General features: G+C 35.2%; 1 protein-coding gene and 1 non-coding gene across 2 annotated transcripts; one reads left to right on the forward strand and one right to left on the reverse strand.

Annotated features, from left to right (window-relative positions):
- The first annotated feature begins 4831 nt into the window (after nt 1–4831).
- LOC113765743 lies at nt 4832–5386 on the forward strand. The gene is made up of 2 exons (XM_027309990.1): nt 4832–5173; nt 5234–5386. The coding sequence occupies exons 1-2, from the start codon at nt 4832–4834 to the stop codon at nt 5384–5386; spliced, it is 495 nt and encodes a 164-aa protein (XP_027165791.1).
- Nucleotides 5387–16345: 10959 nt separating this feature from the next.
- Nucleotides 16346–16419, reverse strand: TRNAV-AAC. Its single transcript has one exon. It is a non-coding gene; the product is annotated as a tRNA-Val (tRNA).
- Nucleotides 16420–16443: the final 24 nt, after the last annotated feature.

Consider the following 16443-nt stretch of genomic DNA (forward strand, 5'->3'; position numbering starts at 1 on the left):
TGTATACAGAAGATTGTGCGTTAAACTTTGATTAGCTAGTCATAAATAGAGTATGCTATCCTAATTTTCTTTCTTTTTCCTCAATTCTAGTACAATATTTACTTTCTTATCTGGAAAGGCTAATGGTTTTGTTCTTCCAATCAATCAGAAAGGTAGTGCCATTTGTGTCTTTTTATTTTTATCTTGTTTATCATCACCCGCAGATTCATTGCCCTTTTTTATTTCCTTCTCAGCTCTGGTTTCAACCTTGAAAATAGGCTTTCTAGGAGTTGTAGATAATCCAATCCCAAAGTTGAATATATACAGTCAAGACTAATGACTAATAAACTTGAGGAAAAAATCAAAATCATGTAATGCCAACTTTTAATGGGAACCTTGGAGAACTAATGAACATTCAATATAACAAACACATATAAATCACTAATAACAACTGGAAGCTGGAAAACCAACCACTTCAAATTGCTTCTATTGCTACCAACATACCTGTTAATGAGACAAAAGAACTAAACCCTTGGAATTTTGAAGATTTTCAGGGACTAGTGCTCTTCCACTCCTGTTCCCTAGTTTCCTTGAATAAAACTTCCTTCAGCTAATTAACTTCGTCGAACATTTTTAGGGACCAATGCTTTTCGACTCCTATCCCCTAGTTATCATGAATAAAACTTCCTTGGGTTAATTAACTTCATTTATAAGATGTTAATCGAGTAGGAAATTGATTTTTTGTATATATAAATTGATTTGAGAATATTAAAGTCGTCTGAATTTTTATATACAAGTAATCCGTTGATGGAATCAAATTAATGAGGGTATTTTGGGATTACAAAAAAAGGAAGAAATATGATTATATTATATAGTAATAGATTTATATACTTTTTTTTAAGTGGGAGGTTTTAAATTTAGGATCTCCTATTTAAAATCTCTCCCCCCTTACTGCCCTACCCAACCCTCCCCTGATATATATACTTCTTTAAACAAATTTTTATTCATTTCTAAAGCAAAGTATTATAATTAATGACTAGTGCTACTGTAATTTTTTTTCTTTACTTTTCTTTTTAGAAATGTTAATTTACATGAGCAATCTACTTTATTATACAACATACTGTTACAATCCTTAATTAATCCCAAGATTTTTTTTTTGGCTAATCCCAAGCTTTGTTTCAACTCTCTTTCAACTTTACGTTGTAGTTGAGATTAATGGCAAATTTTTGCCAAAGCAATATGACTCTTTACACTATTAGATAACACTGCTATGAGTGTACTAAAAACTAGATATGTTTAAGATTTGAATCGTGTGTCTAGCAGTTGGAAGTGAAAAGGGTGTGAGGAAGAGTAGAAAAATTTTTAAAAAAAATGATAGTCGAAACCTTCAGTAATCAATCAATAATACCAACTTACCATTGCGATTATTCTTGTCCATGAATGTAGGTGAACTAGTACCCTCCAATATAAGGATTTTTGGAGAGTCGTGAAAGTGACATTTGTCAAAAGCATCTATACTGTTGGGTTTGGTAGCCCCGTAAACAAAAGCCCAATTGGTTGAAGTTAATTTGACTTAGAAAACCAATGATTACTGCTAGTAGCCGTGGACTTCTTTCTTGGAAATGGAAATATAAGCTTCAGCTACAATTGATCCGTTGATCAATGCGAGGTTCATCAACTGTGAGCAAAGAAAAAAGCCAGCAACCAACCATTGAAAAGAAACGAAGAGAGAGAAAATTGGGGAGAGAAACTATAGAGAGAAATAACTTCAAGGCCTTGATCGAATAGTGATTCGAAATCCGATTGAGACAAAATTTTAATCACGCGATCCTCTCATCAACCTCTACCCATCTATTGGTTCAAGTTTGGATTTCTTCTTCATTTGGTAATACCCTTTCAAATCCACTTCTTTGATATTTGTAGTTTTTGGGAGATGATTTTGTAGCAATTTTGCTTGGTTAATGTTGGTGATGTTGTTATCATCCGGATATTCGAGTAGACTTATGTATTTCCATTACTGTGATAGTGGAGGTTTTTTTACTAGATTAGATCTTGTGATTTTTTTAATTTGGGAGGGGTCGTCACAGATGGTATCAGAGCCTAGGTTTGAATTGGCCTGGGCGGATTGAGTGAGTGTAGTTGTGATGGCTTAAGTGCGAGTATTTAAGTGTGAAACCCTAAAGTGTTAGGTGGTAGATCTTGCTTCATTTGTTTAAGTTTCTTCTTGATGCTTGATTGTAATGTAGGAATGAATGGAAACAGTGGAAATAAGAACCATGAGCGGTCTCGTCGAGTCCTTAGCCACCAAGTACGTCTAGGAGGATCCTATATTTGACCTGAGAAGTTGATTGAAGAGATTGGCTTAATGAGTGTTGTCATGGACTAGTTCCATACATGTTTGGCTTGGGTTTCTATAGTGAATAGCTAACTTGAAAATTTGATGGTTGTCCCTGTTTGGAGTTTAATCCTTGTAAGGATCTTATCATGTGTGCTACGTATGGCTATTCTTGGGTTTGAGTGAGGAGTTCCATTTTGTGACTCATAAGTAAGGACAGACTTGATAGTTCTATTGAAAGGGATCATATTATTGGGATATGTATACCCGACAATTAGTGTGAGATAGGTTATGATCACTCTCAAGTGACACCCTGAACTTGTGCGAGTAAAGGTAGGAATTTCGAGGACGAAATTCTTTTAAGGGAAAGTGAGTGTGAGACCCCGAAATTTTACTTGTCTTTATAGCTCTTATTTGAACTTACTTGGCTTAGATTCTTGGTTGTTTTAATGGTTGAATTTGAGCTAAGGGAGTGAATTTTGTTAAGAAAAGTTTCATAATCTCAAGTTGGTAGAAAATCTGGAAATTTTCGCAGGAGGCTCTGCGCAGCTTTGGAAAATTGGCTATAACTTCGTACAGGAAAGTCAGAATTGAGTTCCGTTTGTTGCGTTTGAAACTAGATTCATAGAGTTTCCTTCGATATAAAATTCAGAGTTTGATTCAATCTCTATAAATTCTAGAAAATTGGCAAATTTTACTGAAAATTCTGCCCTACACAAGTAAACGTAGGAATGTTGTAGTAGATTATGGCTCAATTTGGACTAACTTATGAGTTGAATTTCTTTGAGGTGTCTTCTAAAGATTATTAGTATGTGAAGTCTAGTTCTTAATAGGCCAAGTCGTATGAAATTTTGATACTTATAACTCAAGTTATGATTTTTCTAAAGGAAGGGCATAAGTTAGGGTTTTTTGTGCATACTAGGGTTTTTGGTGTGTTTTTTGTGCATTTTGGTAGTGTGATCACTTGGTGAGATATGTGTACTAAATTTGGTGGATAAGAATGAGTATTAGGTAAGAAAAGTGTGTGATTAGAAGTAATAATAATAAGTTAGTGAATCATAAGTGAAAACTTTAGTATGTGCGAGTTAAGGAAAAACGGTGAGAACCAGACATTTTTCTTATTTTCTAGCCCTTATTTTCATTCCGTGCATACATTTTCTATACTTTTCTCTATTATATTAATTTTCTAGCTATTTTATAAGGGAATTAAGTTCCAAGACATTTTTCCGGTATAAGTTAGTTCATGTGACATTAGTAATGTATATTGGACGCGGGACCCGCTAGTGCGGTACGTGCGATAATTTTTGACAACTAGTTGGTGAACTATGGAGTTAGTTGCAAAGATTAAAAGTTATTGGGGCCATAGTGTGAGGATTAGCAAAGTAAGATACTAGGAACCTTAGAGCCTCTAGGATTTTCCTAAGCTCAATTTTGATTGATGGAGAAAAAGTATCTTTGACTTTAGCTTAAATATCTAAGTTATTAGTAAATGAAAGGAAAAAAAACAAAGCCAAATTAAGAGGAAAAAGAGAGAGGGAGGCCATGAGTTTCATGGAGAGAGCAAGAGAAAAGCTTCAACTTTGGGTTCTTAATTTCTTGCTCAATCTTGCAAACTAACCAACAGATTCACCAAATAATCCATAGAAGTCACTACTACAAAAATGATCTTTAGTCACACACTTACTATGACATTTTCTTAAAAGTGTCACAACAGAGAGTTAATGTAACATGCAGTAGGGAACGTCATTACAGTGACAAAGAAAATGACGAGTACGACGTCGTATCACTCTAATTCGTCCAAATAGAAGTAAAAAGTGAAAAACAAATGCGGGAAAGAGAATGGCGCTACACTTCAGCGCCATTTTTTTGGGGGAAAAAATCTAACAACTCCAATGAACCCACTGAACTTTACTCTTTGTTCATCCGAGTTCTCTCTCCTAAAATCTTCAATCACATTAACTCTCTCTGAAAAAAGCCAAAATCCTTCACCCCTCTAACAACCGAATCCCTTGTTTCTTTCCCTTTCTTCTATCCGATTTTTAATTCTCCCCAATTTGAAGACAAAAATGTAATATTTGAGATCTGTCAGCCCGAAGTGCAACGGTGGAGGACGGTGTTCATTGGAAATCGCCAACAACTCTCAGGACTTGTTCTTCTACTTACAACAACATCTGAAGGAAGATTACTACCAGGTAACCTATACATTTTAGACAAAATTAATAACTTTTTTTTATTACTCTATTTCTTCTCCGGAGACGGCGTGGGACATGGGGCAGGAGCAAGATGGGTGACAGAGGGTAGCCCAGGCGGTGCCTTGCTAAAAATTATCACCCAACTCGACATTCATTTTGGGTGCTACTTTTTTTGCCCCCTATAACTAAAATTTTAATTGGATTCATTCCTCTGCCACTCTTCGGCTGCCTCAGAGAACCTCGACTCTGGTAACAAAATTGCCGTTCCTCATTCCCTTCGCCGCCGTTAGACCCAGAAAATTGGACCTTTTGTAACTGCAAAAGAATGGTGCGAATAGCTGAGGCTAGAAAAATGAGATCTTTAGGCTCATCATACGCTTGTTTGGAGTTTTTGAGTTATCAATCTCTACAAAGATGCTTAGTCAGCGGAACTGCAAAAGGGAAATCTAAAATCAAAGGATCACAGCCATTGAAGAGATCGAAGGTAACAACCAATAAAGGAACTGGGTCGGGTGATTCGAATCAAAAAGAAGGTGGGCCTAGAAAAAAATCTGAATTTGATGAATTGGTCGACGAGTGCTTGGCTTTGACTTCCCCAATCAGATTCTTGAAGCATAAGGAAAAAGCTAGGGAAGCTGAGAGAGAAAAGATGGGGCTGAAAAGTAAGGTAATGATTACACTTGGTTGATGAGTATAGCAGGGTTCTGATTACGCTGGGCTTGCCAAGGAGTATAGCAGGGTTCTGATGAGGAAGCATAGAGCTAGACAGGCTGCTGAGTCTGCATTCTTGAGGTGTAAGAAAGAAGCTATTGAGGCATTACCCGAGGGTCTGAAGGCTGCTGCTTTGGTCCCCAATTTGACACCCTTTCCGGCGAATTGATTTATGGCCAATTTTCACCTCCTATTGAAGGGTATATCGAGAAGGTTAAGGCGGCAGCCAAGAGGAGTTCTGGCAAGGAAAAACTTAGATGATCGCTTGAAATTTTTTTTATTACTTTCTTTTTGGGTTTCTTTTTACTGCATTTACTGTCTTCTTGCTGAATTTTCTGGTTCTATTTATTTTATGGTGCATTTTCAAATTTCACTTTCTTTACAAATATGTGCCTTCTCTTCTGGCTACAAGAATTCTTGCTGTAATTGAGTTTATTGTGAAGAAGAGTGGCTTTTTAGTCATCTTTGCACTAGTTCATTGTCTGAATGGTTATCAAATTACCCAGAATGCTTTTACGCTAGGATTTGTAGGTAGGACCTGAATTCATTTTACTAGTTCATTGATCCTGATTTGTATCTTGTTCTGTTATTGAAGTAGCTTGAAAATTTCTATTATTGAAGTAGCTTGAAAATTTCTTGGACTGCATAGTTGTTGATCCATAATGCAGTTGGTCTTTCTCCAACTTTTGAGACGCCAATATCTATTAGGAATAGCTGCCCATAGGCCATCCGACAACTTAACAGTTGGCTAGTACCTCATGTGCCTTCCAGTACTAGTTTCTTTGCAATAACTAGAATAGGACTTTTTACTTGACCCTTTTGCGTGAGCTTGACTCCAGCCTTGTCACCCCATTTTTCTTCTTTGGGAGCTCCAGGATTTCCTAAAATGGTTAGCAATTAGGTGTTCTCTTTAAATATCTTCTGCCTTTGCTGCAAAACTTGACCAAAATTGAAGTAGGTAAATTGGCTTAGAACTTCCTACCACTAACATTTGCATCATTGGTATTGAACTTGATATAGAATGCTCTGCCCATAGGATTCTAATGCAAAGTGCATCTTACATACATAGCATATATCAAGTGGTGACTAAGGTTTTATCTGTCATTCGCAAGTGCCTTCAATATAAACAATTCAACTGCAGACGCAAACCTTCCCACATACTGTTTAATATGAAGTTGAAATTTTCTTAAAGGAGCACCAGTTCGAAGTGCAAGTATTCGACAACCAACATGTATCTCGTCCCGGAAACTCCTTACACTACAAGGATCAGGATCATCAGGATCGTTCAGTCCATTTACGCAGAAATTAGTATCAGGAACTGAAGTGAATAGTTTTCTCCATTTGGTGGATACAATTAAGAAGGCTACAGCATCTTTTGCAGGAAGAAGTGACAGAATTTCGTAGAGAAAATCATCTGGAAGGGCACTCAACCTATCAACATTATCCATTTCTGAGATTTTCCATTTTCGTTCCATTTCTCGACTCTGTTTTAAGCCCATCTTATGTTTTTTCTCAATATTTCCTAACCACAGTTCAGGAATGAACTAAAACGAATCTCTTCAAGAATTTGGGGTTAAATCATTTATCATTTACTTGCATGCATGAATGCATAAGGAATCCTTTTACAAAACCATAAAAAATTGAATATTGAACCTGCTTCTATGGTGAAACCCGTGGGCTGCAAATTGTGGGGTGGCTGTATGCTTTTCATGGCTGCTCTGAAATCATTAACTGCAGCTGATTTATGTACAATTCCAAATTCAGAGGCTATAAAATTACTGAATCAGAAAAGAGAAAAAGAAAAAAAAGATCTGAATATTATGATCCTCCTCTTCTTCCCTTGACCACTCACTCTCTCCCTACACTCTTGGGAACTGATAATTTCTTATTCGTCAACAGTAAAAGATAGATATGAATACCTAACAGGCATCGACTTCATTAGTTAATGATATATAATCTGAACTAGGAGTCTAGGATCCTCTAATTTCGGAACCGTTCGAAGATATTGCTCGACCGTATAACAAATCCTTGGGGTCTGTTTGTTAGAACAGAAAAATATTTTCCAGAAAATATTTGTCAGGAAATTCTGGTGTTTGGCAGCCAAAAAGATTGAGAATTTTTTCCCGTGAAAAATCTTTTACGCCATCAGGACTAAAATGACTAAACCGAAATTTTTCAGATCATGGCTCAAAATTATCTATTGTGGCTAACTTAGACCTATAGCTGCCTCCCCGTCTTCCTTATCTTTCTTAGTACTATTTGTAAGCATCAGTGAAGTGTTTCATCCGGTAGAACTCTATCAATGACAAGAATCTCATTCTTGATGCAATTTCCATTGACGCAGTGATTAGGTAATTAGTATGATCTGTAATGGTAAGGGGTTTGCAATACTATGGATTTCCTGGTCATGGAGTATGATCTAATTTTTTGGAATTTGAAGTATTTGGATTGGGGTAGTGAATTGATATAGGTATGGATGGAGTTCTGGTCATTGGCAGAAGGAGACTGACGAATCTTTGAGGGGAACAATCTTGTGGGTTTTGGCTTCGAAGAACATTTTTCAAAAGTGCACCAAACACTTGAGAATGAAGGGAAATAATTTTTTTTCCGCTGATGAATGTTTTTCACTGAAAATGTTTTCCTTGGGAAAAAACTTTTACACTGAAACAAACGGACCCTTAGGATTGGTTGTTTTCCATGTGTTGTTTGAGTTTTGTTTCATTGCAATGCTAAAGCCCAAAGTAACAACTGTTAAAATAGAGTACTCACTTCCACCGTATTTTTGTCAGGTAGCTATCATTTTTGCTAATAAAACAAATAAGGTGTTCATTTGCTTTATTTTTGAACAAGGGGCAGAAATGGTTGCAGAAGGTTATATGTAAAATGCACACTGCGTAACTCTTTCTACACACGACGTAACTCATTTCAACGTCGTGTAACTATAGAATAAAATTTTGTAGGCCCCACACATGATGTAAAAAACGAGGTACAAGATGAAATATAGACATTATATTTTTTTTGGCCAAATCTTGGCCATGAACTGCCGGGAAGGATTGCTACTAGGAACTGTTCTTGCCCCTCTTCCTTTATTTTTGGGGTGGGGGGAGAGGGGGAGGGTTGGATTGGATAGTATAGGAATGGAAATGCAAGTAAGAGATCTCAACTTCGAAGCATCTCATTTATGCAAATAAAAAAAGTGTTCATTTGCCAAAAGGTATGAAGGCATTCACATCTTTTGGCATGTGCTGCAGCGATTGTTTTGTTGCCAAAATAAGAATAGGAAAACAAAGCTGAGAACCATGAAATTTTTTTCTTCCTTTTCTTTTGGTGACTGAACAGAACTAAGTACAAAATAGGAGGTTCTCCATATTCATTGTCCATAAAGAAAAGAGGGTTTGATTCCTCTTTCCATTGTATTACCTTCAAAGGAAGCTGCAAAACAGTCGGATGGCATAAACTAACTCAGAACTGCTCATCTTACATAAAATAGCAGATATTTCTATGCCAGTTTTCAAGTGAGATTATACTCCATTTCTGGATGCAGACGATCCAGTCTAGCTGAAAAGAATACCAGAAAAACGAGAATTCCTGTTCTACGATTTGTTGAAGAACACAATCTGGCAGACCTCTGAGGATTTGTTGAATGACAATATCTTATTACAACCATCCGATAACGTCTTTGACTGCTGCCTAACTCCACAAAGAGTAATCTTTTTCAAAGACTTCCCGTTCTGCAAGAAATACTGCACTAGCTTGATTTCATATTCCTCCCCATAGAATTCTCTGATTTCTATCTCCCTATGACGTTCAACGATGCATATAGGAATAGCCTCTGCCAAGATGCACCCGAATTCTTTGATTCCACCAAAATCATTCCTAAAGACCTGTGGATTAAAGAAGATCAAATAGGGACTGCAGACATATAGTGCAATGAAATATGTCATAAAGAAGCTCATAATAACTCACTTGACGGAAGATAAGCACCTCAAGATTAGGGGCTCTTTGAAGTAATGCGGGTAACATTGTCCACAAATTTGTATGATAAAAAACATCATTCCAAGGAGCTTCAAGCAACACAGTTGTCATGTTTTCGAAAGCTGGCAACAACTGTCGAGAATAATGGAGAGCCTACAGTCAAATGAACAGAACATTTAAGAAAACTTATTGCTTGAAAGTATAAATGTCCAATTAGTCCACAAGTCAAAGGAAAAGCCTGCAGATGAGAAGAAAGAAGTAAAATGAAGGCATATATACCTGCAGGGAGTGGTGACATAGGTCAAGTGACTTCACACTTTGTAACCAATTAATAAGCTCAAAAGAATGCTGACTACGAAAAAACAAGCCACTTTCAGTTCCTTCTGCGTGGAGATGCGACAATGAAATTGTGGCTCTAACAAGAGACTTCAGTTCTTGAATGAACGTTACTCTTTGAGCATCAATTTCACACTCCAAATCTCTTGAGTCTCAGGACATTTAGCATAAACTTATGATTTCCAAAACCGCTGACTTCAAGATACTCAAGACTGTTACACTCACCTATATGAGTGTGGAAGTAAAGGCCGCTTCCTATGAGAATTTGGCTAATTCTCTAAAACACTCATGAATCTGGGATGAAGCACAAGGCCGTAATGTGCTGGCTTAAGAAGCTTGTTAATTAATATCTTGAATATCATGTGTGTGACATAATCTTACATATCTTAAAGTAGTCTTAGTTTCAAGGCTATAGTCCACTTTGACTCTAATATGGAGATTATGGAAACACTAAATGAAGGTTTCAAGGCAATGCCACTTTCATTATGCATGATGTTCTCACTTTGTCCAAATCTTTATTCTTCTCAAATTTTATTAAAATAAGTGGGGGAATGTTGGTGTATTTTATTAATTTTTTCCTTGACCAAATCTTTACAAGGAGTTATAATAATTTATTTTGGAAGTTATTTGAATTATAATTGTGGGAGTTTCATTACAAGGAGTTATAATAATTTATTTGGGAGTTATGGGAATTATAATAGTGGGAGTTACAATGCATTTTAAATGGAGTTATTATACAATTATTTAAATTAGAGTTACAAATGAATTATTGTTTCAAATGAGGATTTATAACCCATTCAAATGTGGATTAATTTTTTAGGTTACAAATTTTACCAATTGACTACAATTTAATATGGGAAAACCGTTACACATTTTCAACCCTTTTTTCTTAAGGTTTTGTAGCCTATAAATAGTGAAATTCTTTGGAGAATTTTGAGATACATTTCTCTCAATAAAAGATCATTCTAAATTCTATTTTCCTCACACTCATTTCTTTCTCCCTCATTCTATTTTCTTTGGGCAAAGTAAGATATCGGGAAGCTTCTGCTTCTCTTGGTTATGCAGATCAAAGGGAAGCAACAACTATAGAGTTGGGCTGTTGTATCATGGAGGCGGCGCGCTAGACCTTCTGCATCGGTTTAAAAAATACCGTAGGGGCGCGTATCGTCTTAAAGAGAGCGTTTAACGCGCCTCAGCCCTACCGAACTTTTTAGTAGCTGTCAATTCAAGGTGGTCGGATTGAAGATCAGAAGCTGTTCATCCAATAATTTTAAGATCTAGTTCGCGCATCAACCCATGCCAAAATAACTTTGATGGTACAAATTATTTGCATTTATTAATGCAATATTGAGGTATGAGATTTTGTGAATTTCTTTGTTAAATTTTTACCAAAGAAATTACTATTACTTATATGATTAATTGTTGGTTCTAGACCAAATTAATCATATAAGTAATAGTAATTTCTTTGGTAAAAATTTAACAAAGAAATTCACAAAATCTCATACCTCAATATTGCATTAATAAATGCAAATAATTTGTACCATCAAAGTTATTTTGGCATGGGTTGATGCGCGAACTAGATCTTAAAATTATTGGATGAACAGCTTCTGATCTTCAATCCGACCACCTTGAATTGACAGCTACTAAAAAGTTCGGTAGGGCTGAGGCGCGTTAAACGCTCTCTTTAAGACGATACGCGCCCCTACGGTATTTTTTAAACCGATGCAGAAGGTCTAGCGCGCCGCCTCCAAGATACAACAGCCCAACTCTATAGTTGTTGCTTCCCTTTGATCTGCATAACCAAGAGAAGCAGAAGCTTCCCGATATCTTACTTTGCCCAAAGAAAATAGAATGAGGGAGAAAGAAATGAGTGTGAGGAAAATAGAATTTAGAATGATCTTTTATTGAGAGAAATGTATCTCAAAATTCTCCAAAGAATTTCACTATTTATAGGCTACAAAACCTTAAGAAAAAAGGGTTGAAAATGTGTAACGGTTTTCCCATATTAAATTGTAGTCAATTGGTAAAATTTGAAACCTAAAAAATTAATCCACATTTGAATGGGTTATAAATCCTCATTTGAAACAATAATTCATTTGTAACTCTAATTTAAATAATTGTATAATAACTCCATTTAAAATGCATTGTAACTCCCACTATTATAATTCCCATAACTCCCAAATAAATTATTATAACTCCTTGTAATGAAACTCCCACAATTATAATTCAAATAACTTCCAAAATAAATTATTATAACTCCTTGTAAAGATTTGGTCAAGGAAAAAATTAATAAAATACACCAACATTCCCCCACTTATTTTAATAAAATTTGGGAAGAATAAAGATTTGGACAAAGTGAGAACATCATGCATAATGAAAGTGGCATTGCCTTGAAACCTTCATTAAGTGTTTCCATAATCTCCATATTAGAGTCAAAGTGGACTATAGCCTTGAAACTAAGACTACTTTAAGATATGTAAGATTATGTCACACACATGATATTCAAGATATTAATTAACAAGCTTCTTAAGCCAGCACATTACGGCCTTGTGCTTTATCCCAGATTCATGAGTGTTTTAGAGAATTAGCCAAATTCTCATAGGAAGTGGCCTTTACTTCCACACTCATACAGGTGAGTCTATCAAGAATACCCCTATGACTAAGGCATTCCACCCATAAAGGGCTATAGAACTCATTAAAAGATTTCTATCAAATCTTAACCTTTCCTTCGTCATAGAATCACGAGCATGCTCTACACCATGGGAAGGGATTTAACAATTTTATAATATATGCATGCTTTTCACCCAAACCATTCTATGTTTCGTTTGTCTCTGACCTAGTTCTTGGGATCTCCAGTCTCTAGGCAGTTGTATCCTCATAGATGGTTCCAATTTAAAATTTTGGCCTCAAGTCCCATTCCCCTTGATGTGTATCATATCTTTGACTCAAGCTTGAGATTTTACACAATAAAATAGCAAAGATATGATATCCCCGAATTTATTTTAAAATAATCTCTCTTAGTGGTTCAACTATATTGAACCAATCTTTGGTGAGAAAATTTCTCATCCATTTATATTTGCCAAATAATATAGGCATATATTTACTCATATTCAATTTCTCAATGGGCAGTAATCTAGTAGTGCACTAGAAGCCATTCTCAAAATCTTCATGGTTAATATTGCTTTTGCAAAAAATACCAAGAAAATATTTCGAATACCTTCACATCAGATCATACTTTTTAGTGAGTGCTAGTCTGTACAACTCAAAATAAGAGTCAAAATAAATTCAAAAGTTATACTCATAAATTGTGTAATAAAATGATATCACCTTTATTTTTTTTCCACCACTTCTATTACCATCGTGTTTTTAAAACCTTGGCATTACGCATCATTTATTGATCACCACTAATCTGCACACTCAAACCAAGGAATAAGAAACTCATAATATAATTCTGAAGATAATCTCACAATCAAATTTCAAAGTCTGTGTTAAGATGGTAAAATAAATGCATATAGCATTTAAAAGTCACATTCTATATTAGCCATTGGATTTGGACACCCCCACTATTTATCATAACCAATCCATATCAAGTGCCTGGAGTACTATTCAGTAGCTTTTAACATCACAAAAATTAACAACCTCCCAAGTTTAAACTTTTTCAACAAACTAGAAGGAATTGCAAAATAGTACTCACTAATTTAAGACTGAAAACAGAGGTAACAATTACACTTTTAGGCAACATTACCTTGTGCAAAATCATTGGGAGTATATGCCACAAAAAAATCTAATAAAAGATGAAATTTATATTGATAACCAATAAAGTACCGTATATTAGCATATAGAATACATTTGACATTTTTTTTTTAAAAAACACATAGTGGTAAAGCATTAGCAAATGATTCATTCAATTCTGCAGATACTATTTAGATATTTATCTGCATAGTATTTCAAATTACATGAACTATTTTTCAACGTGTCATAGTCATGCACTCAATTGAAGAACGCAATATTATCATGTAATTACATACCCCCGTTATTTCTAACAATTATTCATTCAAGAGTACTCATGGAGTTCATATGTTAAGATAGTGCAGAAATAGTGTTCTAGGTACTCAAAATGATAGACACTCAAAGTAGTACACAAGCATAAGAACTATCTTAGTGGGTACAAACCACACATTAACATCAACAAGAAACTTGACCTTTTTTTTTTTTTTTTTAAATCACACACATTCAACAACTAAATAGTTGCAAAGTCATTCATATATTTTGAGATCATCATTGTTTAAAAATGAGGTTGTCTGCAGACTTGGAAATTGAACTTGACTCCAAGTTATACATGCATCATGTTTGGTGTATCTCGACTACAGTTCAATTCAAGTTAATGGCCAACTGGTTTACAATTGTTTGAACTATAATGTTATAAGACTTGTACTTTTGTACAGCAATTTTTTCTTTTGCAATCACGTTGAAAACCAAAACCAAGAAAATACTCATATACAAGTCTTTTAGGCATACTTCAAACCTATGAGATCGTACACATTAAAGTAATGAACTTTTTAAATTTGAATGCGATTAGGCAATAATAAAATGCATTGCATTCTTTAGTCAATTACTTATTCTTAAAACCTCATCACTAGATTTCATGTGCATAGATAAACAGGACACATCTAAAATTACTTAGCAATTTCACAACCAGTTCAAAAACTTTGAATATAAAGTTTTTTTTTTAAAATAGGAGCAAGTAGAATGGGCATATATTGCGAATTATTTATAGGCACATACACAATATTGATACCAGACTCCAAAGCACATAAAATCAATGGATATTATCCTTTCTAGTCTCAGTCTATAATTATGACCATTCACATGAAATATCTTGTTTATTAAAGTTTGTCCCGATTATGTTATGCACCATGTAAGATTCTCATCGTCGGGATTATGTTAGTTTTATGATTTGATTATTTAGAAGCAAAACATGCAACGATAACCTTATCTTATGTGAAGAGGCTTATCGTCTTAAAATTGTTGGTTCTAGACCAAATTAATCATATAAGTAATAGTAATTTCTTTGGTAAAAATTTAACAAAGAAATTCACAAAATCTCATACCTCAATATTGCATTAATAAATGCAAATAATTTGTACCATCAAAGTTATTTTGGCATGGGTTGATGCGCGAACTAGATCTTAAAATTATTGGATGAACAGCTTCTGATCTTCAATCCGACCACCTTGAATTGACAGCTACTAAAAAGTTCGGTAGGGCTGAGGCGCGTTAAACGCTCTCTTTAAGACGATACGCGCCCCTACGGTATTTTTTAAACCGATGCAGAAGGTCTAGCGCGCCGCCTCCAGGATACAACAGCCCAACTCTATAGTTGTTGCTTCCCTTTGATCTGCATAACCAAGAGAAGCAAAAGCTTCCCGATATCTTACTTTGCCCAAAGAAAATAGAATGAGGGAGAAAGAAATGAGTGTGAGGAAAATAGAATTTAGAATGATCTTTTATTGAGAGAAATGTATCTCAAAATTCTCCAAAGAATTTCACTATTTATAGGCTACAAAACCTTAAGAAAAAAGGGTTGAAAATGTGTAACGGTTTTCCCATATTAAATTGTAGTCAATTGGTAAAATTTGTAACCTAAAAAATTAATCCACATTTGAATGGGTTATAAATCCTCATTTGAAACAATAATTCATTTGTAACTCTAATTTAAATAATTGTATAATAACTCCATTTAAAATGCATTGTAACTCCCACTATTATAATTCCCATAACTCCCAAATAAATTATTATAACTCCTTGTAATGAAACTCCCACAATTATAATTCAAATAACTTCCAAAATAAATTATTATAACTCCTTGTAAAGATTTGGTCAAGGAAAAAATTAAGATTTTATTAAAATACACCAACAGTAAGTCCTAAGTTTTTTCAATGAAGGACTAGATAAATCAACATATGGAAAACTAAATACAATTCTTCAAGAGATGGGCAACCACGAATAAGTCTTGGAAAGTAATTTTCGTCTACTAATCCCACAGGTCCTGTCAAGTGCAACACCTTGAGATTTGGCAAAAAAACTGAACTGGGAACAAGAAGATTCACTTGCCATGATAGTTTCACAGTTACCAGAGTTTTGCAAATGAATATTTCTATAGGAAACAATCGTCCTGTAGTATTATGGGACACAACAATATCAAGTCCCATGTCAAGTTATGGGACACAACAATATCAAGTGCAGCAGATATAAAGAATTCGAGCGCCATCTGAAATCGTTCCACCAGCCTATCGACGCAGACACTCAATTTTCTAATAGGAGCCCTGTTTCTTTGTAGAATCACCTCGTAACCGATACTTAAAGATTCAGAGAACTCCCCATCACTATCATCCAATGCAGAACTGGGTCTGGTGGTCCATTAATATTGAGATGGAGAACGGGAATTCTTCATCTGAAATCTTTCCACCAGCTGAAAAAATTTCTCCATCTAGTGGATAACACACAGGCGGCTGCAGCATCTTTTGTGTCAAGAAAGGACATGATGTGATGGAGAACATCATCTGGAAGGGCACCCAACCTATCAATACCATCATTTTCTTGGGCCAAATTGAATCACAATTCACATGGCATAATAGTGTATTTTCAAAGATATCAAACGATCAATTTTACTATTTGCCACAAAGGGAATAAAAAGGTTTAGGTGTAAATAGCTATGAGCTGGATTACTCGGCAAGGTCACAATTCACAAATAGTTAGTCCTTCTGTCAGGAAGGGATCCAGAAAAAATGTAGTTTGCGCTAAATGTTGTTACAGATGGCGTCGCCCGGACTCGAACCGGAGACCTTCAGTGTGTTAGACTGACGTGATAACCAACTACACCACGACACCAGACGTTGGACTGGCTATCTTATC

Source organism: Coffea eugenioides, chromosome 1, assembly GCF_003713205.1.
Source record: "Coffea eugenioides isolate CCC68of chromosome 1, Ceug_1.0, whole genome shotgun sequence".
Taxonomy (NCBI): Eukaryota; Viridiplantae; Streptophyta; class Magnoliopsida; order Gentianales; family Rubiaceae; genus Coffea; species Coffea eugenioides.